The following is a 25236-nucleotide window of genomic DNA, read 5'->3' as shown; positions in this document are numbered from 1 at the left end:
GGCCACCTGATGCGAAGAGCTGACTCATTAGAAAAAATCCTGATGCTGGGGAAGATTGAAGGCAGGAGAAGAAGGGGATGACAGAGGATGAAATGGTTGTATGGCCTCATCGACTCAGTGGATGTGAGTTTGAGCAAGCTCCGGAGATAGTGAAGGACAAGGGAAATTGATGTGCTGCAGTCCATGGGGTTGAAAGAGTCGGACATGACTGAGCGACTGAACAACAACAACAAAGGCCTGCATTTCCTTACTGATTTTCTGTCTGAATGATCTGTCCATTGTTGAAAGTGGGATATCAAAGTCTTCCACTATTAATTTTGTTACTGTCGATTTCTCCCTTTATGTTTGTTTGTATTTGTCTTACATATTGAGGTGCTTCTGTGTTGGGTGCATATATATTTATAATTGTTATTGAACTCTTGATCATTATGTAGTGTCCTTCTTTGTCTCTTATAACAGTCTTTGTTTTAAAGTTTGTTTTGTCTGATATGAGTATTGCTACTCCAGCTTTCTTATGATTTCTATTTGCATGAAATACCTTCTCCCATCCCCTTATTTTCAGTCTGTAAGTATCCCTAGGTATGAAGTGGGTCTCTTATAGACAATATATATTTGGGTCTTGTTTTTGTGTCCACTCAGCCAGTTTATGTTTTAGTTGGTGCATTTAATTCATTTACATTTAAGGTAATTATTGATATATATGATCCTACTCTGATTTTTTTGTTTGGGGTTTATTTTTTATAGATCAGTTCCTTCTCTTGTGTTTCCTGCCCAGAGAAGTTCCTTTTGCATTTGTTGTAAAACTGATTTAGTGGTGCTGAATTCTCTTAATTTTGCTTGTCTGGAAAGCTTTTGATTTCAATATCAAATCTGAAAGAGTCTAGTTGGGTAGGGTATTCTTAGTTGTAGGTTCTTCCTTTTTATCATTTGAAATATATTATGCCATTCCCTTCTGGCTTGTAGAGTTTCTGTTGAGAAATAGGCTGATAACCTTATAGGTTTTCCCTTGTATGTTATTTGTCTTTTTTCCCTTGTTTCTTTTAATGATTTATCTTTAATTTTTGTCAGTTTGATTACCATGTGTTTTGATGTGTTCCTCCTTGGGTTTATCCTTCCTGGGACTCTGCTTCCTGAACATGATTGACTATTTCCTTTCCCATGTGGGGGATGTTTTCACCTGTTATCTCTTCAGATATTTTCTTGGGTCCTTTCTCTTTTCTCCTTCCGGGACCCATATAATGTGAATATTGGTGTGTTTAATGTTGTCCCAGAGGTCTGTTAGGCTGTCTTCATTTCTTTTCATTCTTTTTCCTATATTCCATTTTGCAGCATTGATTTCTATCATTCTATCTTCCAGGTCACTTATCCATTCTTCTGCTTCAGTTATTCTGTGCTTGATTCTGTCTAGTGTATTGTTCATCTCTGTTTGTTTGTTCTTTAGTTCTTCTAGGTCCTTGGTAAACATTTCTTGCATCACCTTAATCTTCACCTCCAGTCTTTTTCAGAGATGCTGAATCATCTTCACTGGCATTATTCTGAATTCTTTTTCTGGGAGGTTGCCTATCTCCATTTCATTTAGTTGTGTTTCTGGGTATTTATCTTGTTTCTTCATCTGGTACATAATCCTATGTCATTTTGGGTAGTTTTCTGTGATTGTGGTATTAGTTCTAGAGGCTGATGGGATTGTGGTTATTTCTTCTGTCTGCCTTCTGGTAGATGAGAATAAGAGGCTTGTATAAGCTTCCTAATGGTAGGGACAGGCTGTGGGGGAAACTGGGTCTTGGTCTGGTGGGCAGGGCTGTGCTTAGTAAAACTTGAATACAATTGTCTGCTGATGGGTGGGGCTATGCTCCCCTCCCTGTTAGTTGTTTGGCATGAGGTGACCCAGTCCTGGAGTCTATAGGTTTCTGTAGTAGGACTATCAGCGACCTCCAAGAGGGCTTAGAGTGTCCCTGTCTCCATGGCAGGCCACTGCCAGCCCATGCTTCTACAGGAGACCCTCAAACACCCACAGGTATGTCTGACTCAGTCTTCTGTGGGGTCACTCCTCCTTTCCTTTGGGACCTGGTGTGCACAAGATTTTGTTTGTGCCCTCTAAGAATCTCTTGTTCCCCCCAGTCCTATGGGAGCTCTGTAATCAAATCCCACTGGCCTTCAAAGTCAGATTCCCTGGGGATTCCCAGTCCCTTGGCCAGATCCCCAGGCTGGGGAGCCTGATGTGGGGCCTAGAATCTTCACAACAGTGGGGAGCTTCTTTGCTATAATTGTTCTCCAATTTGTGAGTCGCCCACCTGGCAGGTATAGGATTTGATTTTATCATAATTATTCCCCTCCTACCATTTCGTTTTGGCTTCTCCTTTGTCCCTGGATACTGGGTATCTTTTTTAGTGGGTTCTAGTGTCTTCTGTCAATGGTTGTTCAATAGCTAGTTGTGATTTCGGTGCTCATATGTAAAATGAGTGGGAATTTACTACTGGTCTTGGACAGTCTCCTGGAGAGGTGGAGGTGGCTGCGTTACATGCTGGGGAGTGTTTTCTACCTTGTGAAGCCAGTGAGGGTGGGTGCCATTGCGGAGGCTCCTCCCCCTCACTTCCAGATTTTCTTTACCTTTTATTACCGTTTGTTCTTGAGCATACTTGTTTAACATAAACAGCCCAAAATTGTATTAAAAAGTTTGAAATGTGCTGCTTCCATTCTTGGTCTCCCGAGCATAACTGACAACTGGCAGTCTGATGTGTGTATTCCACATGCTTTTCCACTCATGAACACACATATCTGAGAGTGTTGTACTATAGACAGTGAGCTACTAGTCTCTACCCCACCTACATAACGTGTATACCTCACTAGGTTACTAAATGTATGTGGAATTTTTTTATTTTTAAAAATTAATTTTAATATTTTGAATAGATAATCTCATGATTTAAAAAATCATTTGCTGTATATACACCTATTATTTCTGAGCTGTTTGAAAGTAAATTACAGACATAATACTCCTTTTTCCCTAAATATTTCAGTGTGTATTTCTAAAAACAAGGACGTTAGAATATTCACATTGATAAAACTATTATTGATAATAGATCTCATTAATTGTAATTTTAAAATAAAGCTTAATAATTTTCACTTATCTACCGTGAACAATAACAAAATTGGTGATTTTTCTTCCTTCCCTTTTCTTCTACTATCTGATTTTGGTCAGAAATACTACTTACACTTTCCATTATAATTGATTTGTCAGCTTTCAGTATCATGCTTTGACTTCCAACTATATTAGATTACAATTTACTGCTTGCCTTTTTCTTTTCCTCTCTCACATTTTGTTAATTGTAATGTTTGTATCTTTTTGGTGCACGTGAGTTTTATACATTCTGGTTACCTACTTCCTACTTTTAGTTTTATTTCTACAGCTAATTTGAGTCAAACCTTTTGCTGATTTTCACCAGTAATTTCTTGGTTGACTGAAGTTCATCCTCCTGGCCCTTGATATTAAAGTGTAGTCCATGCATCAGCTTTGTTGACATCATTACCTACAAGCTTGTTAGAAATGTAGAATCTCTGCCCCAACCAAAACCTGCTGAATCAGAATTTGCATTTTCATATGATTCCTATATGATTTGATATGTTCATTAAAGTTAGAGAAATAACACTGAAGAACTGAATCAGGGGAATAATTTTGGATGAGAATTTATCTATAGCATTTAGGCTTGAAGGAAAGTTTGGCTGTATGTAAAATCTTTAGGACATTGTTTAGATCCTGACTCAAATAAATCAGCTGTAACAAAATTTTAACATAGGATGAAAAATTTGTAATAAGCATTGGGTATTAGCTGATATGAAGAAATTTGATTTAGTTTGTAATGGTATTTCCGTTCGTTTTAAGGGTCTTTATCTGCTTAAGAGACATATATGTGTTTCTGAGCAAATATATGTATTTTGAGGATTCAGTTTAAAATAATCCATCCCTTTACTCCAGTAAAGTTAGAATGAGATGGGGAATAGATTAAATAAGAATCCAGGGATAATAAATTTTGAAGCTGGAGCTGGGGATAGATATAGGGCAGGCATTTGATGTTTCTTCTACCACTGTATAGTTTTGAAAAATTATATAATATAAAATTAAGGAAATAATTGAATCATACCTTATTGTTTGCTCTTTTCTCATTTTCTGGTGTTGAAGATGGCTTTGAAGAACTCAGGCTGGTCTTTTTTTTCCCCCTTGTAAATCAATATCTTGATCTTTTTGCCTTTTCTGTGGATTATTTATCTTTTATATTCAGTAACTTTACTGACTGTCATATAATAATAGTCATAAGTTTTGAAGCTGACCTTCTGTGTCAGCTTTTCCTGGCACTTTCAGTATTTAGCTTCAAGTCTCCTGTTACTTCAGCAGTGTTGTCTTGAATTATATCTTTATTTTTTATTCTGGTTTCTTTTGGTTTTCTTATTTGGGGGCTCCATTTATGTCTGTTCTGGATCTACTTTGTCTGCCCTCTCTCACTTCTCTCTAATCTTGTTTTCTCTTATCCTTTTTTCATGTTGTCTTTCCCTCTTGTGCTCCTACCATTTTGATTTTTCTTTTTTTCCCCCTTCTGTCCAAATTCTTAAAACTCATGTTTTATTTCCCCTTTGTCCTTAAATTTCTTGACATACTAGATTCTTTTGTTGAGTTTTCAAAGATAGCTGAATCTTTTTTAATTAATTTATTGAAAACTTAGCGTATTTTTCTAATTTGCAAGCATATCCTTTAGTTCTTAGAAATTTTCTTATTTCTTTGATTCTTATATTCTGTTTTCTCCCATAAAAATTGTTCTTAACCTACATTTGTCTTTTTGTTATTTGGGGCACATGTTATTTGGGACTCTCAACCCGTTTGTTGAATTTTTTTTCCTATCCTGTTTTTAGTTCCTAAGGTCTTTTTTACTCTTTGTTTTTACTTACTGATTAGAGCTTTGAAAATGACATTTCTTTCCTCCCAGGTTCAAAATACTTTTGTGAAGAGACAGGTTTCTCCCCCTGCCAGTGTGTTTTCTTTCTACTACATGGACCTATTTCCTCTATTTGGCTCTTATTTTTGGAGGAATGTGAGGCAATAAAAAGATATGATTGTAGAATCATTGTGTGTGGATAAAGTTTTCTGTTCAGCCTTTCCACTGAATAGGGAGAGTTATCTTGTCACTGTAGGCTCTGTAGATGGTAGTGTTTTGTCTCTGAGGCTGATCAGATCATCTGGAAAGGAGTCCTCTAGTCTTCCTGTAGCTTCTGGCATTCTGGAAACAGATAAGGATCTCAACTGTTCATGCTTGTGGGTTAAAACCACACATAGTATTCCTCAGTCTGAGGTATTTCTGATTTGTATTCTTCAAATAATACATTTTTGTGTCTTGCAGGCTGAGGATAGCAGTTGGCAGGCAGCAGTGTGGCTGATTGGTTTGCAGAGTTAAATCCCATCTTTTTCCCATCCCTATCCTGTCTTCTGCCTTCAAGCATAGAGCATTTCTCAGCTTCCATTGGTCAACCAGCTCACTTCTTTATACCTTTCCCCTCCAGCACCTATGTTGTGGAGTCTTTCCCTCTCCCAGATGGGTCACAGCTCATACAGATGCTCTGCGTATTCCAGAAATAATGGGGTATAGTCAGTTAACAATGTTACGATAGGGTGAATAGTGAAGGGACTCAGCCATACATATACATGTGTCCATTCTCCCCCAAACTCCCCTCTAATTCAGGCTGCCATAGAACACTGAGCAGAGTTCCATGTGCAATACAGTAGGCCCTTATTGGTTATCCACTTTAAATACAGGGTTTGTATATGTCCACCCCAAGCTCCATAACTCTCCCTCCTTCCATCTTCCCCCGATCCTCACTCCCTCACCCTCACTGTAAGTCTGTGAGTCTCTTCTGTTTTGCGAGTTCATTTCTTTCATTTCTTTTTAGATTCCACATAGAAGGGAAGTCATCCAATATTTCTCCTACTCTGTCTGACTTAATGTGATCATCTTTCAAAGAAACTTCTCTGTTGGAGGTTTTTGTTTTTGCAGTTTTAAAATGGTTCATATTGTTCATGCTGTGATAACAGACTGTGGTACCATGGTCCACAGTGACCATTCTCCTTCTATCTCAGGGAGGGCAGTGTAGCATTTGTCTGACAGGCTTCACTGATCCCCTTGACCACACAATTTCCTGCTTTTTCTTGATATCATCAGTGGACATTGACATTAGTTCCATTACTGAGTTGTAGAACCACCCTCATTACTAAGAAAAATTGTGTGTATACAGTGTGTGTGTATGTGTGTATGTATATATATATATTTGTGTACACATCTTAATCTTAGCCCTCCAGGTTATAAAGAGGACAGATTCAGTCTTTTCAGTTCTGTTCATGTGTTTTATACGTAAAACTAGCCATTTGGGAATCATTAGAGTAATAATGCTTACAATACTATTTTAACAGATTATACTAATCTAATAAGTGTAGTGTTACTATACTCTGTTTTCAGACATTTCTTTTTGTTACTTTGTGAGCAGTAACACTCCTGCCTGTAGGCCCTATGATAGTGTTGAGTTGTCCTTTGTGTAGTGAGTCCAGTGTCCATTGTTGCATCATATCAGCAAATGGTCAGCCTCGTTCAGAGATATCCAAGACTGGTTTAGGAGTCCCGAATCAGGTTCAATGATTGGCTTGGATGACTCACACTGACTCAGTGGACATGAATTTGAGCAAACTCAGGGAGATAGTGAAGGACAGGGAAACCTGGCATGCTGTAGTCCATGGGGTCACAAAGAGTTGGGCATGACTTAGTGACTGAACAACAAAGCCGACTCATAGAATTCAGAAAAGCTTCTGGTTGTAGCTTATTTGAGAAAAAGGGTTCAGATTAAAATCGATTAAAAAAACCCATGTAGACACTGAGCAAACTTTCAGTTGTCCTCTTCCTAATGGAGTCATGTGGCAGTGCTTAATTTCCCCCAAAACAATGTGTGAGGACACTCAAGAAGCGTTGCCAGGCCCTCTGGAGTCAAACTGATACCATGTGGCCCAAGGCCCCCATCGTCAATTGCACTGTTAGAATAATCTGTGAAGGGCTCAGGTAAACAAATGCACTCTTAAGAGGAAGGATATTCTAAAAACATTAAAGTATCTTCCAGGTGTCAGGTAAGGACCAAACTTTTCTTTCAAATGTTCAGGGTTTGAACAGCCCAGACCTGCTGAGTTAATCCTTTACTGCATATCACTGCATATCATGGCTTCCCTGGTGGCAATAGTAAAGAATCTGCCTGCAATGCAAGAGATGTGGATTCGATCCCTGGGTTGGGCAGATCCTCTGGAGAAGGTAATGGCTTCCCACTCCAGTATTCTTGCCTGGAGAATCCCCACGGACAGAGGGGTTTGGGGACCTGCCGATATCCATTGTTTGAATGGAAAAAAATTATTTCAGAAAGATCATATTCAGTTCACATTTGGATTAGATCAAATGTCCGTTTACTTTTGATATTTACCTTTAGGCTTTCGAGAGTGACGCTGAAGTGTGTCACTAATACAACACTCTTGGTTCAAGAGTATTTGGCCAGTGTATGTTCAAATTCCAGTGTAAGAAAAATGGAGTGATAAACAAGGAGTCAGCATCTTTCTCAGAATCTTTCTGTGGATCAGATCCATTGGAAAGTGGAACAAATTGGGCTAGATGTGACCAAGGTTTAGAATATTGTCATCTTTATCTCTTTTGTGGTACATCTTGTAATTTTGTTTCCTCTTAGGCGCTTTATTATTAAAAAACTTTAAAAGGCACATCTTGGATTCCAAGAAATTGTTAGTATGGTTTTAGAAACAGGGTAACATTGAGGGTATATAGGGGAATCCCCCAAGTTTTCAGTTTGGCTCAGATACTGGATGAGTTCAGAAGTGACACTGAAGTTGATCAGAAATGTCTGGAGTATAACCTGTGGTCTCTGTAAAGATTCTGGTTTATAAAGCAGACAACACAACATTAAAAAAAATCTTCAGTAATGGGGGTTGGTGGGGTTATCCTCAACTATAAATATATTTTTAGTCTTTTTTTTGAGCATCTTTAAATTTTTTTTCTTTTTTAAAATTTATTTTTTAATTGAAGGATAATCGTTTTACAGAATTGTATTGGTTTCTTTGAATCATAGTATCTGTATACCTTTGCTCTCTTCACTCACATTTGTGTCTGAGCAAAAGTGTTTTAAAAGAAGGATGTTTCCTGAGATTTCCTTAGTGGTCCAGTGGTTAAGAATCTGCGAGCCAGTGTAGAGGACATGGGTTTGATCCCTGGTCCAGGAAGATCCCACATGCCGTGGAGCAGCTAAGCCCATGTGCCACAACTGCTGAGCCCTGCACTGCAGCTACGGAAACCCGCATGCTCTGGACCCCATGCTCTGTGAAAAGAGAGGCCACTGCAATGAGAAGCCTGTTCAGCGCAACTCGAGAGTAGCCCCCACTTGCTGCAACTAGAGAAAGCCCACATATAGCAACAAAGACCCAGCACAGCCAAAAATAAAATTCAAAAATAAATAAAAGAAGGATGTTTAGGTACAAAAATCTTTTTCCTTGCAGGGATGGGTTGGGATAGGAGGGGCAGATTAGTGCTATTGAAAGTAGTTAGCATTTTATAATATTTCTTAATTCAGGTTACCACCCAAGGATGGTATCACTCATGCCATGGTACTACTTTGTGGTGTCAACCTTGGGAGCATCTCTCTCTATGCAGGAGGTGCCCAGGTTTGGGAGAAGCTCTGAGCAAGCTGGTTGCTCTTGGGGATGAGTTGACGGCAAGTGATACTGAGCCCCTAAATCCTGATAACAGACCGTCCCACTGAGTGTGCTTAACATTGTGTCAAAGGTAATAAAGGCTTAATTTTACATTAGAGTGACAGCCACTTTATAAAATTGTTTTTCAGTAACAGCCTATGCTGAGTTAACCTTAGACCTTGCTTTTATTGAACAACTTCTTTTCTCCCTTGCTCACAGAGCTCCCTTGCTGAGACCTTGGATAGCACTGGCAGTCTAGACCCCCAGAGATCAGATATGATTTATACCATAGAAGATGTTCCGCCCTGGTACCTGTGCATATTTCTAGGGTTGCAGGTAAGATGATTCCTTTGGAATGTAACCACCAGCAGATGCTTGAATTGTCTGTCTAGATTATTTAAAATTCAATTTTTATTTTTTACTTATTGACAGCTTTAAATTACTCTTTTAAGGATGATGAATGGTAATTGTTAATATGAATTTCAAAACAGTGAAAGGTAAATAGGAGGAGTGGGTTAACCATGATAGGAAAAAAGGAAAATATTCAGGGAATAAGCAATAGAAATGACATGGAAGGAAGGAAAAAAGATCATAGGTGTATGGAAAGGGGGAGAATAGAGGGAAGAGAATGTAGAGGAATAGAGATAAGAAGGATTAGTGTTCATCTCTCATTCCTAGTTAACCAATCCATAGTCACTGTCAACTGCCGTGAAATATGGGTGGCATTAAGAAGTGCTATGTTGTCATAAAAAGGAATGCATTTGAGTCAGTTCTGATGAGGTGGATGAACCTAGAACCTATTATACAGAGTAAAGCGAGTCAGAAAGAGAAAGATAAACATCATATTCTAACACATATATATGGAATCTAAAAGAATGGTACTGAAGAATTTATTTACAGGGCAGCAATGAAGAAACAGACAGAGAATAGACTTATGGACATGGGGAGAGGGAAGGAGAGGGTGAGATGTATGGAAAGAGTAACATGGAAACTCACATTACCATATGTAAAATAGATAGCCAATGGGAATTTGCTGTATGGCTCAGGAAACTCAAATGGGGGCTCTGTATCAATCTAGAAGGGTGGGATGGTGCAGGAGATGGGAAGGAGGTTCAAAAGGGAGGGGATACATGTATACTTATGGCTGTTTCATGTTGAGGTTTGACAGAAAACAACAGAATTCTTTAAAGCAATTATCCTTCAATTAAAAAGAAAAAAAAAAGAAGTGCTGTGTTGGTCAGGACATAAATGTGGAGGCTTCAGTCTTATTTTTAAAGGAAGGCAGGCTTGCCTTGGTAATGTCTGCTTGCAATTTCCAGTGGGAGCAGAGCAAGGAGGCTGCCAAGGAACGGGTAGGAGGGATGGGGCGAGAGGTGACCCAAGCTGGTGCAGGACTTCTGCATCTTTGGTATCCACTCCCCCCCTCCCCCCAGCCACCACTCCCTTTTCCCACTTACGATTGAAGTGGGCTTTAGGAGAAAGGGGATGACATGGAAGGCTCTTTGCCCAGACACATAGCTCTGGTCTGTGTGTGCCTTGGTTTTGAGGTCTCACTTTGCATTCTTACTTTCTCAAGTTTGAATGATCAGTTCATGCTAAGGAAATCAGTCTCATTACCCAGACAAGTTTATTCTCTTGGAGGTGGACTATATCTGCTGACAGCTGATACTTTGGTTCAGTTTCCAGGCCCTACCCCATCTTAGGTATTAAAACAGTTGGTAAACTGGACAGAAAGGCATTCTAATAAAGAAGGCATAACCAGAGGACCTGACTGGTTAGGCAAATGATTTCCCTAGGACTGAATGTCTCAAACGAGGTTCAGGAAACTTGCTTTTTGAAATGTTGATAGATGTGTCTAGAAGTAGTCTCCCCTTTCAGATGAAATTGGGAAACTCTGATGCATCACTCCCTTCTTGACAGTGCAATCGTGAGCAGCTCTGGGAAGTCCTGATGGGAATGTTCTCTTCCCTTCACCAAACACCTGTTAGTGTTTTACAGTTGGTCTTTTGGGGCTGCAAGCAGCGCATTTTGGCAAAAATGAGCAGAGATGGGGAACTGTTAGGAAGAAAAGAGGAAATTTGCACAACAGAAGTAAGAACTCAACAGGCAAGCCTCTGGGAGGAAGGGATGTGAGCAGTGAGAGCTGGAATGTTCTGCCAGGGCTGTAGGGAATTGGGGAGGGGTCCTAAAGGAGGAGTGGGACCAGCTCTTTCTGAATGATTCCCACAGCTGCTTGTGAGTGTAGCGCTTCCCTGACTGCTGTTAAATAATGCCAGGTCATAGGAAAAGATGGAAAATGCCTTGTGCAGTGAAGCTTGTAGCTTTAATCCCCAGACCTAAAAGAATTTTTTAAAAAGGATGAATTATCTCAAAACATAGTTGTAAAATTCTACATAAAATATAGGCAAATCAAAATCTAACATGACTAACTAGGGTTTGTTTCAAGAATGGTTCAATGCCACAGAATTCATGTTAACAGATTCGAGGGGAAAGATCTATGGTTTTAGCAATTGGTGGTGAAAAGCAGTTAAAAAGCAAATATTCTCAGTAAAAATTCTATAGATAAAACATTACTGGTGTTTGTATTGCGTTTCCTTTGTGCTGGCCTGGATTCATGCAAGTAATAAGTAATAATACAGGTGAGTTTGAAGACGAGAAAATGTAATAGAAATGCTGGGGGGAGAAAAAAACAATTTGGCATATGATGAGTGTGTACCTAAAAAAACAAATTCATGTGTGCTACTTTTTAAAAGCAACAGGGGAGTGGTCAAAGTTAGGGTAAAATCAGACAAAATACAAAAAAAGATGAACTTCTCCCCTCTGTCTCTCTGTCCCCACAGCATTACCTGACGTGTTTTAGCGGCACCATCGCAGTGCCCTTTCTGCTGGCCGATGCCATGTGTGTGGGGTATGACCAGTGGGCCACCAGCCAGCTCATTGGGACCATTTTCTTCTGCGTGGGAATCACAACTTTGCTGCAGACCACTTTTGGATGCAGGTGAGATTGGGGCACTGAATTGGGAATGCTGACGTGCCCACGGGGCATTGTGCACATCCACCCAGGGCTGCTTGGAAGGACTGACTGGAGTATGGGGAAGTGTGGCCTAGGGGCCTTTGCCTTGCCTCTCCCAGTCCTGTTGTGTTTCTTCTCTAGGTGGGTGGCACCACTTCCTGGCCAGTTGTGCAGGCTGGAACTCAGCTCCTTCCATCCCACCAGCTGGCAGGGCAAGTTTTCTCTAGTACTCTGTCACTTCCCCAGTTCCTGAAGTTCAGACCTGGACTGTGTTTGACTAGGTTTCCAGTTGGTCTCCCTGCCTCCAAGGCTACTGTCCTCTGCCCCGCTCTGTGTGCCACCCTGGTGTCATTTTTTCAATGTTTGCATCTTCCTGGGTGCTAGGAGGCTACAGCCCTACTCCCTGTTTAAACACTGGGATGTGCCCATTTGTAGGCGTCTCCTTTGTTCTCTGTCCCACCCAGGTATGTCCCTGAGCCCTGCAGTCTCCTCCCGTGCACTCACCAAGAAATGAGCTCCTCCTCAAGCCCACTGTGCTGTCTTACCTGAGCTTGTGCTGCCCTGCAGCCTTCCAGTCCTGGCTTGTTCCTCTTTTCTCTGTGAAGCACCCTTGACTTCCCCACGCCTCCGTTGTTCTCTCTGAATTCCCACACATGCATCTTGTGTATGTTCTTCTAATGTGACTCTTATTCCACTTTGTCCTTTTTTGTTTGTGTCTTTTCTTGCTGATGTGTGTTCCCTCAAAGTGCAAAGTGCACTTTGCATCCCCAGGCCCCAGCTTACATGGATATGGGGCTGGCATAGGAAGGAAAAGAACTGTCTTCTTTTACCTTCTCCTGCAGTCTTGCTTTGTCCCCTCCTGTCCCCTTTTTCCACCCTCTTCACATTCAGCCTTTTCCTTTACCCTAGGATGTTGCTCAAGGTGGGGAGCCTGTGGTGACAGGACTATTCTCAGGGCAAGGACAGCAGAGTAAACGTATAAGTTCTGTGTCTCCCTGCTAGGGAAGCGGGAGCAAACTCAGAGGGCAAAGAAGGCAGCCTGGTAATCATGGACTGTATTCAGTGAGTCAGAATCCTCAGAACAACCTTCACTTACAGGGGACAGGAGAATATGGGAAGGACAGTGTTAGGGCATTTTGGGTGGCAGCTTAAGCAGTGTCCTCATAAGGAATATGACAGCTCCATAGCAGGTCTGATGACGCAAGGAAGGCTGAAAGGGCTGGCCAGCTCCTCGGATTCTCCAGTCCCCAGCCCCTGCAGGACTGCCTGAAGCCACCATGCTGAGCAGATCCCTTACCTCAGAAAGGAGGGTCGTCTTAGGGGACCCCTGAGGGAAAGGCAGCGTGTTACTCACCTGTTAGGGGAAGGAGATGTATTTGGACACTCCAGAGAGGGCTTGATTAAGTTTCTTAGTGCTCAGGTAGTTAAACTTGGCTGATAGCATCTTTCATTCTTTTGTTACAGCATTCAAGATTTTGTGTTTCAAAGCCAGGGTGGTTTAGAAAGTTTTTATTGGCTGACTCAAGGGCCTTACCTTGTACATGGGGAACTGGTTCTCTGGGGAAATACTTGTTTTCTAAACAGCTAGCTCATCAGAGAACTTGTAGCACAAATCATCTATAAATTTAGGCAGTGCCTCTAGTTGAGAATTGTTGGTTGACTTGAAGAGGAAATGAAAGACGTGTTTACCGTGGTATGGCAGGTACCAGGTACAGCTCTGCCCTGGTCTCATATCAGGAAGGCCACTCCTGACTCTACTTCCCTCTTTGTGCTAACACACAGCACCTTTTTCTTGCCTGGGATCCTTGCCTCGAAGCTTCCATCTAGTAGGGAAAAAGTGAGAAGGCACTCAGTGGCTTGGTTTCCAACTCCTCAAAGCCACAAGCTGTTGTTGATACATTCTTTTAAGTTTTGTCCAGCATACATTTGAGGGCCTGCTGTGTGAAGGCGAGCCCAGATGATGAGGTGTATGAGAGGCATTTCCCTCCCTGCTTGACTGGTCACCACCTCTGAGGCTGTTTGTTTGCTGTGCCCCATGTCCCCTGTTTGTTTGCAGTATCCCATCTCCCCCATCCCCTGCATCTCCCTGTCCTTCACCCTTTCCTGTTAAAACTCTAACTCCTCTTTTCCCAACTTCCCTTTGTTTCACTGTGCCTGAAGAGGCAGGGCTACCCCTTCCAGCTGAATCACCTCTCAGATTCTTGCCCCTAGGTCTCCTGTGGCTTTTGTAAAAGAAGAGCAGAGATCTCAAGAATGGCTAAATACCACACCCACCTAGTATTTCCAGCAGACCAAGGTTGACACTCAGACCTCAGGAGAGTGGGGACCCACCCCTGGTACTCAGACACCCAGTACTTACTCAGAACGGGTCAGGGTTGAGCATCCCTAAGTCTATTCCAGGGATGTCTATTCAGCAGAGTCAGAGCAGCAGCATTGCCAGTGTTGGTTAAAATCAAGTTATTGACCATTGTAATGATAAAACTGTAATCCCACGGGCAGTCAGATTCTATAGTTCCCAATAAAGCATTAGCTCATGCCACATGGCAAATGGTTTCTTTGCCGTTCGCACATGGGGGAGTGAAATGAGTGCGTATGAGGAGTTAGAGAGACCTATGCAGTGTTACAACTCTGGACAGAAGACCTCTCCAGCTCCCAGTTTGCTTTTGTGAAAATGATAGGAGGCTCTTCCTAAGGTGTCCCGTGGATGACACTTGCCATCGTTGTGTGTTTGTAGATTATTATATTATATGCTTCTTCCTAAAATACATTTGAAAAGTTACAAGAGTATAAATAATATGAAAAACCTTCTAATTCTGCTGCTTACTGACATAGACCCTCATCGTCGATTTTGAATTGTCATGTTTACAGACTTGTGCATTTACTTTCTGATCACAAGAGAATCAAACAAACGGATAAAGCAGTTGGGGCTGTGGAAATACAAGGGTGGGACAGTGCAAAAGAAAGGCTGACATGGCCAAGAGTGGAATTTATTCCCAGTATCACAGCCGTAAAGATTGCAGGTGGCCTCTGCGTGTTTGTTGGTGTTTGCAGTTCACACTGGAGAGCTGCAAAAGAAAAAGTTAGGTGGAGTTAGCTGGAGAGCTGCAGAAGAAAAAGACTTTCATGTTCAGCTGTCATGATTTCTAGGGCAGATTTTCAGACTTTTCTAACTGAGTGGTTTGCCATGTGTGTCTGAGTTCTGTCTATTTCTTGGTGTGTTTGCCTGACTCCCGTGTAGTACCCAGAACTCCCCTGCACTGAATGTCATGGGTAGATGGCCCATGCCTCTGAGGGATGGGGCCTTTATTGTGAAGAAGCTAAAACCATAATTGCAGGTCTAGAGCAGGGGAAGGAAGTGTAACCATTTCCATTCTCTGGGCTCTGGCCACATTTCACATGGGTGTGCTGAAGAGTGGTGTGCTGTTTCTGGAAAGCTGTTTCATTGCATAAAAATAACCAAAAGTGATATGGAAAAAGTGAGAGTGAAACAGAGGTGTGCCTTTGCAAACCTGAACCATGAGCTTGCAGTGCCAGCTTTAGGATTCAGTGTCAAAAATACTCCTTTGGGGGTCTGTTTTCCATGAGCTGGGCTGGCTAAGGCTACAGAAAATGTGTCTGATGCAGCACATGCTGCAGACCCTCCTTCCTTCCCTGAACATCTCCCCTGGCATGAACGTGGTTTCCTTTCCTCCAGAGATCATGACTTATTTTGGAATGGAGATCATGTGTCTCAGCCCCAGTTGTGTGACTTCTGTGGCTTCAGTGCTTCCCAGAGCCTCTGCCTGTTGGGGATGGGATGTTTCTGTTACAGCTGCTTCTTTCATCCCCTTTCTTCCATCTGACTTTTTCCTTCTTCCTTATTTCCTTTGACTTTGGTCCCCTGCACTTGGCTTTTAACAAGGTCTTTATTGCTCAGTGCCCTTGAGTAAGGTTTCAGCAGTTCTCATTCTGGTTGATTTCAATCCACCTTACCCCTTGGGGTCTTTCTAGGAATTAGTGCAAAGCCTTTAAAATCCCATGAGCGGGGGCAAGGGTCAGAGTCCCCCAACCCAAGTGTTAACCAGCCCGCAGCAGCCAGGCCTCCCTAGCTTTGGGGAGGACTCAGTTAATGCATCACTTTGGCTGTTATTGTCTTTTCCATCAGAGACCAAGCCTGGGTAGCAGCTCTAAGCTTCCCAAGTCCCTGCCCTTGACTGCAGGTGTTAGTGCATAGCTGGGGATGAAGGAGGGCCCTCTGGGATGGACCCTGCCCTTTGCACATCATGCTGACCTTTTCCGACCTTCCCTGAGGTGTGCAGGTGCTGTGTTTGGGGACCACATCCAGTCTTTTGTTCTAGGTTCCTCTTAGAGTCCTTTCTGTCAGCTCTCCAGAAAAAGAAAAAATTTCGGGCTGAGAGGCCCTTTCCTTGAGAGCCTCTCCTGGCTATAACAGGCCTGCTGGAGACTCACAGAATTTTCCTTTGCTGAGAAAAGGTAGGGTTTTGGCTAAGACAGTAGCTAGCACAGCAGCCTGACCTCTAACAGAGTTGTCTGTCCTGAGGAGGAAGCTCCCCTGTTTCTCACCTCCTTGGGTTCCGGGGCTGGTACATGTTGTGTGCTCACTCACTGTAGGGGGTGGCTCCAGGATACTTCAAGATCTCAAGTTGGAGGCTTTGAACTCTTCACTTGATGATATTTAGAACAGTGGAGAGATGCAGGGCTTAGATTGGGATATGGGAGACTGGGATTTCTCTCACATTCTTTCTCTGTATATGTATTTGTGCTGGGGTATATATGCAACTTTTTTAATTAATTGAGAGTTCCAGGCAGCATGGTGATACCTCACTCCTAAATACTCTCCTAGAAATGAGGGTCTCTTGTGTAACTATTTACCACACCTGAGAAATTTGAGTCATATCATCTAATATGCAGTCTATATCTAATTACCCTGCTGCTACTGCTAAGTCACTTCAGTCGTGTCCGACTCTGTGCGACCCCACAGACGGCAGCCCACCAGGCTCCCCCGTCCCTGGGATTTTCCAGGCAAAAACACTGGAGTGGGTTGCCATTTCCTTCTCCAGTGTATGAAAGTGAAAAGTGAAAGTGAAGTCGCTCAGTCGTGTCCGACTCTTAGCGACCCCATGGACTGCAGCCTCCCAGGCTCCTCCATCCATGGGATTTTCCAGGCAAGAGTACTGGAGTGGGGTGCCATTGCCTTCTCCGTCTAATTACCCTAGTTGTCCCTAAAATACCTATTATGGCTATTCTGGCCACCTCTCTGAACCAGGATCCAGTTAAGTTTGTATGGTGCATTTGTTGTGTTTCTGTGGTCTGATACATTTTTCTTCCACATGATCCAGTTTTTTTTACGTAATGATTAAAGGTTTTATTTGGCAGGAAGATAAATAATAATTCTAACCATACATAAACATAACAACAATGCTCAAGATGTAGAAATCAAGAACTAATAGAACTATAAAAAGAAATAGAGAAATACACTATCATAGTGGAAGATGTCAACCTTTTTGTTTTAAATTGAAGTCTATTTAACCTATAACACTGTGTCAGTTCCGAGTTGATATTTCTATACATTAAAAAATGATTGCCACAGTAAGTCTAGTTACCATTTGTCACCATACAAAATTATTACAATTTTTATTGACTATAAAATTGTGATTATTTTATTTATTGACTCCTGCTGTATATTTTATCCTAGTGACATTTGTTTTTAAACTGGAAGTTTGTACTTCTTTAACTCCCTCACATGTTTTACTCATCCCTTCCACCCTCTGCCTCTAATGATCACCAGTTTTTTTCTGTATCTATGAATCTATTTCTGTTTTGTTATGTTTGTTCATTTATTTTGATTTTTATGTGTTCATTGATAGATGAATGGATAAAGAAGATGTGGTTTATATATATATTTATATATATATACACACAGACACACATATATATACACACAATGGAATAGTACTCATCTATAAAAAAGAATGAAACCTTGCTATTTGTGACAACATGCATGAACCTAGAGCATGTTATACTAAGTAAATAAGTCAGATAGAGGAAGACGAATATCATGTTTCCACTTACAGGTAGAATTTAAAAATTGAAATACATGATCCTCTTTTTAAAGAGTCCAGGGCAGTTGTCTTGTTGAGCGTTCCATGGTCTGAATGTGTCTACTTGTGTTCTTGGGGGTGGTATTTGATTTGTTCCACAATTCTAAACTGGGAGCTGGGTCCAAAGGCATGGTTGATTCAGAATGAACATTTTTGCCAGCATTACTGTATAGATGATAGTGAGTGTATCATGCTAAGTAGGTTCTTAATGGCAAGTTGTAGGTTTTTCCTGCCTCCATGTAAAAAAAAAAAAAAAAAAATATATATATATATATATACTATTTAACTCAAAAAAATTTAGGTAGTATATTAAAAACATGGGCATCAGTGAAAAACTAGAGGTCACTACCTTGGAGAAAGAGGGGAGCTTTGCCTGGCTCCCCTCACCAGCTGTATAGTGGGGCTTTGGCTTCAGAGGTGACATCACTCCCATTCTCCCGTTTACTTTTTTAAAAACATTTATTTGTTTGACTGCGTTGGAGCTTTGTTGCGGCATGAGGGCTCTTCATTTAGGAATACAGGATATTTTGTTGTGGCAGGTGGGCTTCTGTAGTTACAGCAAGCGGGCTTAGTTGCTCTTTGGCATGTGGGATCTTAGTTACCCAACCAGGATTCAAACCCACATCCTCTGCACTGGAAGGTGGATTCTTAACCACTGGATCACCAGGGAAGTCCTCAGCTGTGTGGCTTTGGCTAGTTGACTGGTCTCAAAACCCCTTCTCTCCTCTCCAGAATGGTAATAGTAATAAAGTTGTTAGTAAGCATCAAATAAGATAATATCTGGCACCTGTCCACACTTGCCTGTTGGTGCTTATTAGTTTAGTGGCCCCTCGGAAGGGTGTGTAGGTGAGGCAGATGAGGGTGCACCTGCTCTGGGACACCAAATGGAGCTGCTAGTGCTTGATGACACAACAGGGGTTGAGTGCACTCCTTGGCCACACGACCACTGGTGAACTCCTTCAACTCGAGCTTTTCTGAGTGGTCTCCCCCTTCAGTTAACATGTTATTTCTCTGTTTGCTAATATTTCTGATACTTCAGATGACTAGGAGACTAAGTCCTCTTATATGTGGGGTTAATGAATTTAGTTCCCCACAGTCTTTTTTCTTTGACTGTGACATCTCACTTGCCCCTTATGTTTCCACGTGTTCTAAAATGCACGTCTTCCTCATGGCCCACTGACTCTCCCTTTTATCCTTCCTTTTCAGGCAGGTGGACTGCCTGACAAAAGCTGCACCGGGATAGAGCAGCACTACACACGAGCCACAGATAGAGCTTCTTGTCAATACCCAGAGTGAAGCTCTTTTCTTTTTCAGTTTTGTGTTTTTGTAACTATTTGACATAACTCTAGTACTTTAAGGAATCATCCCCCCATTTCTCCTCCAAGAAAGACACTTTATAGACAAAATTTTTTTAAGTCTATCGATTGAAGGGTAATTGACACAGAGTAAAATTTTCCTTTTTTCCTGTGCATAGTTAGATGAATTTTTACTCATGTGTACAGTCACTTAATCACCACCACAACCAATAGCTAGAGCATCGTCCACATCAAAGAATTCCCTTATGCTTCTCTGTGACTGACTAGATATTTAAGTAATGTAATAAACTTTTGACTTGAAATAGTTAATACTATCATGCTTGAAAAAGAGGTTATCAAAATTGGACCCAGCCAGGCCCCCTAAATTCCTGTGCTCTGTCTGGACAAAGCCTCCTGCTGGGAGAGTAGCCAGTTGGCTGCTTTCTACTGAGGTCCCCCAGGAGTGTGTCTAACTGAAAGTGTTAACTGAGCTAATTCATATAATTTTGATATTTGCATATAAGACCAGAATATCATGGACATGAAGATAAACATTAGACTTGCCTTTAGTTAAGAGTTTTCTTTGAATCAACTCAAAATGGATTAGAAATCCAAATGCAAGAAATGTGAAACCATATAACTGTTAGAATAAAACCAGGGTGAATTCCTTTATAACTTGAGTAGGGAAAGAGTTTTAAAATAGGACTCAAACTCTAGAATCAATAAAAGGATTAAAATATAATGCCATTAAGTGTTTTAAAATTTTAAGCTTTGCATTGTAAAAAATATAAAAAATGGCAAACTGGAGAAAATATTTGTAATACAGGTAAGTTCTAATATCTCTAACTGGGGCTTCCCAGATGGCTCAGTGGCAAAGAATCTGCCTGCCAATGCAGGAGACTCAGGTTCGATCCCTGGGTCAAGAAGATTCCCCATGGAGAAAGAAATGGCAACCCAATCCAGTATTCTTGCCTGGTAAATCCCATGGACAGAGGAGCCTGGCAGGCTACAGTCTATGGGGTCACAAAAGAGTTGGACACAATTTAGCAACTAAACAACAATGTGTCTAATATAGAAAGAACTCTTACAATCAAAGTTAAAAAATATATATGTATATAGAAAAAGCAAAAGACACAAATAGACAATTCTCAAAAAAGCTATATGTATGATGGCCCTTCATCATAGGAAAGGATCAAATTGACTTTATAATAAGAGAAGTACGAACTAAATCTACTCTGAGACACCATTTGTCTCCTTTGTCAATTGACAAAAAATAATTTGGACAAGCCACTCTGATGGCAAAACTGAGAGAATGGGCATTGTTACACATTGCTGTCAGGAGTGTGTGGCTCAGACAGTAAAGAATCAGCCTGCAATGCAGGAGACCTGAGTTCAATCCCTGGGTTGGGAAGATTCCTTGGAGAAGGGAATGGCTACCCACTCCAATATTCTTCCCTGGAGAATTCCATGAACAGAGGAATCTGGCGGGCTACAGTCTATGGGGTTTCAAAGAGTTGGACATGACTGAGTGACACTTTCAGTTTTTCAGAAACTAAATCTACCCTAAGACACAATTTGTCTTGTCAGATTAACAAAAATAATTTTAACAAGCCTGTAGGAGAACAGGCATTGTTACATGTTGCTGTCAGGAGTGAAAATAGTTCAGTCCCTATGAGGAGGGGTGTTACAGTATTGAGAGCACATATGCATTTACCATTTGATCTAACAGTCCTACTTCTAGAAATTTACCCTGCAGATACGCTCCCACAAATGCAAAATAAATGCAGAAAGTTTTTTTATTGCTGTGTAATTTGTAATGACAAAATAGTTAACACAACTTAAATGCCCATATGTAGGAGACTATCATACATCACAGTGAATGCAGCTCTGAGAAAGAATAAGGAAGAGCTTCTTGAACTGGTATAGAGTACGTTCTAAGGATATATTGGAAAAAGCAAGTTGTAAAACAGTGTGTATGTTTGAAGAAATAAGGATAAGTTAGAAATTAATAAAAATGGTTAATGATAAGTGAGATTTGGAGGGTGGAGGTGATAGGAATGGGAGTGACCATATGTTTTATGGTTTTATTTTAAAACTATAAAATATTCAACATGTTCAAAACACAAACTCTAAAAGGATGAAGAAACACAAATCCTAAAATTGAATACAAACAGAAACAAGTGAACCTATGACAAATTGCTGGCCACATGGGAAAAGAATTAATTCATAGACTTTAGAACATAATACTATGCACACTCTGAATGAAATATATTCTAAAGGAAAAAAAAAGAGAAACCTTAAACTTTCAGTTTGGTTCAGTCGCTCAGTCCTTTCCAACTTTGCGACCCCATGAACCTCAGCACGCCAGGCCTCCCCGTCCATCACCAACTCCTGGAGTCTACCCAAACCCATGTCCATTGAGTCGGTGATGCCATCCAACCATCTCATGCTCTGTTGTCCCCTTCTCCTCCTGCCCTCAGTCTTTCCCAGCATCAGGGTCTTTTCAAATGAGTCAGCTCTTTGCATCAGGTGGCCAGAGTATTGGAGTTTCAGCTTCAACCTTAAACTTAGTAGTCTTATTAGTAGTGACATTGGTATAATTCTGGAACTGTGGTGCTTTGGGCAAATTTGGGACAGTTTATATTAAAAGGAATAGTCATGGAAGTGTGTTATTAAACTGAATGAAAAATTAGTCCATGTGTTTATGATGATATTTTCTTTTTGGACAAAAAGAAAAGCTCTTTACAAAAGGACACAAAGGGACTTCCTTGGTGGTCCGGTGGCTAAGACTCCGAGCTCCCAATGCAGGGGGTCTGGGTTCGATCCCTGGTCAGGGAACTAGATCCCACATGCTGCACCTAAGACCTGGCACAGCCAAATAAATAAAAGCATTTAAAAACAATCAAACAAACAAACCAAAAGGACACTAATTAATATCAATGGAATGATAAAATTAAAAATTATAGTTTTTAAGCCACACTGTAAGAATGTTAATAAACTAGTGAGAATATAATATTTGTACAATTTAAGAATCACCTTATAGATAATTTATTCATTACAAAAGGAAGAGGCACTTTTAAAATGGAGAGTTCCAGTAGTCACTACCCTGACCAAGTTTTCTTACTTCATGGGACAGCCTGACAGGCCTCCTGATGTGATGCTATAAGAAAGGTACGACACCTGAGCAGTCTTTGCCAGAAGTATTTGGAAGTGAAAGTCGCTCAGTTATTTCCGACTCTTTGTGACCCCATGGACTGTACAGTCCATGGAATTCTCCAGGCTGGAATACTGGAATGGGTAGCCGTTCCCTTCTCCAGGGGATCTTCCCAACCCAGGGATCAAACCCAGGTCTTCCGCATTGCAGGCGGATTCTTTACCAGCTGAGCACCAAGGAAGTTCAAGAATACTGGAGTGGGTAGCCTATCCATTTCTCTAGTGGATCTTCCCCACCCAGGAATTGAACTGGGAGCCTATCCCTTCTCCAGGTGATCTTCACCACCCAGGAATGGAACTGGGGTCTCCTGCATCGCAGGTGATTCTTTACCAGCTGAGCTACCAAAGAAGGCAGTGACACCTGAGTAGTCTTTGCCAAAAATGTTTAGCCTGACTCTTAAGTATGATGCACGATAACCAACTGCAGTGTAGAAACTGTGATTGGATATAAGCACTTTTATAAACAATTAGGGACTTCTGTCTAGTGACAGATTTCACCTTCTAATGCAAGGGGTGCAAGTTTGATCCCTGACTAGGGAACTAAGGTCCCACATGCCTTTGGCCAAAAAAATGCAAAAAATGTAAAACAGAAGCAATATTGTAACAAATTCAGTAAAGACTTAAAAAATGGTCCACATTAAAAAAAAAAATCTTAAAAGAATTTGGGGAATTTAAGTATGGCCTAACTATTAGGCCTTGTTATTAAAATTCATGTCACCTTTCTTGGGTGTGATTATGGGGCAGGGGGCAATGATGTGGAAGGATTTATTTATTCTTAAGAGATGCCTGCTAAAGTGTTTGGGTAGAGGACTCCATGCCCACAAGCTCCTTTTCAGCAGTCCAGCAGATACATACATACATGTAGGTGTAGTAAACAGTACGGAAATATTTCCAATTAAGAAAAGAATATTCTTTGACACATTGTATTTTGCTTTTCTTAAGGCCAAACTTGCAATTGTGCTGCAGCTTAGATTCAAGTAAATGTTTACTTGGTGATGAAAGTTTTTGTTACCAACTTGATTACTTTCTTGGTAGATGGAGGAAGCCAGGCACAGAGTGTATTCTCTGTGCTGTTGAATTATGTGTTTGCTTTATTCATTTTCATTAAATGGTTTAGTTCTGGGCAGATGCATTTCATCCCTTCTTGGTGCTGCTAGTGGGACTGTTTCCTTTTAAACTTTTTGATACCTTTTCTTTGATGGCACCATAGAGGACGGCCAGCCTCTGGGGCATGGGGGAGTTATCTGATTTTATCTTGAAAATCCATGCACATTGAACTCTCTACTCTCTCTGCTGCTGCTGCTGCTAAGTCGCTTCAGTCGTGTCCGACTCTGTGCGACCCCATAGACGGCAGCCCACCAGGCTTCCCATCCCTGGGATTCTCCAGGCAAGAACACTGGAGTGGGTTGCCATTTCCTTCTCCAATGCGTGAAAGTGAAGTTGCTCAGTCGTGTCTGACTCGTAGCGATGCCATGGACTGCAGCCTACCAGGCTCCTCTGTCCATGGGATTTTCCAGGCAAGAGTACTGGAGTGGGTTGCCACTGCCTTCTCCACAGTCTCTACCCAGTGCCTTTAATCTTAAAAAAGTTCTCCCCCAAATTTGCAGTTAAAATCAACATGGCAGAAAGACATAACCTCTTATTTCTAGTCTAATAAAATTCCTCTCGAAAGATATTTGTCAATAGCACCTTCATTAATTACTAAGCGAAAGTTAGTGCTGGGGGTCCAGTGATGGGTAAACAGGCTCAGTTCCTACTGTCAGGGCAATACCACCCCTTGGGGAGATGAGCAGGTTAGCAGCAGGGAGCTCTTCAATACAGATGCTTCAGTGCTGTGAAGGGAGCTGTAGAGGCCGAAACCTGACATGGGCAGGCTGGTCATCTGAACTGCCACCACAGGATGGGTGGAGTCAGTGAAACGAGGACCACTAACCAGAGCTCTGTCACAGCCTCTTGGAATGCCTTGAGAATAGTTTTGGAGTTAAGGTCAACTTTTGCATTTTCCCCCCAGAAGTGATCCTTTCAGAGCAAGGTTCTTCACTAGTTTTTCTCTTGTTTACAAGAAAATTGCAAGGCATTTGCTCTTTGGTCCCCTCTGACCTTCACCACACCAATTCCCACCCACAGTAAAGTATCTGCAATTCTTTGAGGATTTCTGGGTCTGTTTTGTGGCTTTCATTTGCATCTGCTCTCCTCTGCCTGGATTACTAACTTCTTGCTTATGGGCCAAAGTACCTATTGTCCTTTAAGTGATAACAGACTCCCATGGCATCTTGTACCGTCTCCCTCACTACCCTTCATGTATAGCCATGATAGATAATCTGTTTCACACAACAGAAACCCCTCAAGGGCCCAGGGGTGGTTTTTCCCATTGTCTCATCTGTTCATAAGTGTGCCTGTGTCAAGCAGACACCCAGGAAACGTTCATCAAGAGACCAAAATGATAAATCACTTCATCTGGCATAGGGGTCGATGCCTAGTGTGTCAGCCTCACCCAGAAGTAATTATTCAAAATGCACATTCAGAGACTCCACCTGAGACTCTGATTAACTTGGACTGAGTGAGATGAAGAAATGTTCATTTTTAACCAGCGCCCACCACCCCCCCACGCCACCCCAGGGAATCATGAAGCAGTTCCCTGGCAACTTGGGGAGTAACTTGTAGAAATCATGGCCAGAATGTCCTCAGTAGGGGAATGCATTATAGATCCTTAGGAGAGCCAAGAATAGTTCCTGGAGGAGATGGTATTTTCTGTGGCCTTTAAATGTTGAATAGAAATGGAGCTTTAGAAATGAATTGATAACTGAAGAGATAAGCAAAGGCTCAGAGGCAAGAACATAGACTGCT

At 41.5% G+C, this 25236-nt stretch overlaps 1 protein-coding gene across 2 annotated transcripts in view; it reads left to right on the top strand.

The window, feature by feature from the left end:
- Positions 1 to 25236, top strand: part of SLC23A2 (solute carrier family 23 member 2) — a 143982-nt gene that overhangs the window by 80466 nt on the left and 38280 nt on the right. For both annotated transcript variants that reach the window (XM_061436583.1, XM_061436584.1), the window contains exons 4-5: positions 8987 to 9103; positions 11608 to 11765. In XM_061436583.1, coding sequence (XP_061292567.1) covers positions 8987 to 9103; positions 11608 to 11765 — 275 coding nt within the window. The remainder of the gene's footprint in view (positions 1 to 8986; positions 9104 to 11607; positions 11766 to 25236) is intronic.

Source organism: Bos javanicus, chromosome 13 (genome assembly GCF_032452875.1).
Source record: "Bos javanicus breed banteng chromosome 13, ARS-OSU_banteng_1.0, whole genome shotgun sequence".
Lineage (NCBI taxonomy): Eukaryota > Metazoa > Chordata > Mammalia > Artiodactyla > Bovidae > Bos > Bos javanicus.
This window is presented reverse-complemented; position numbering and strand designations above follow the sequence as displayed.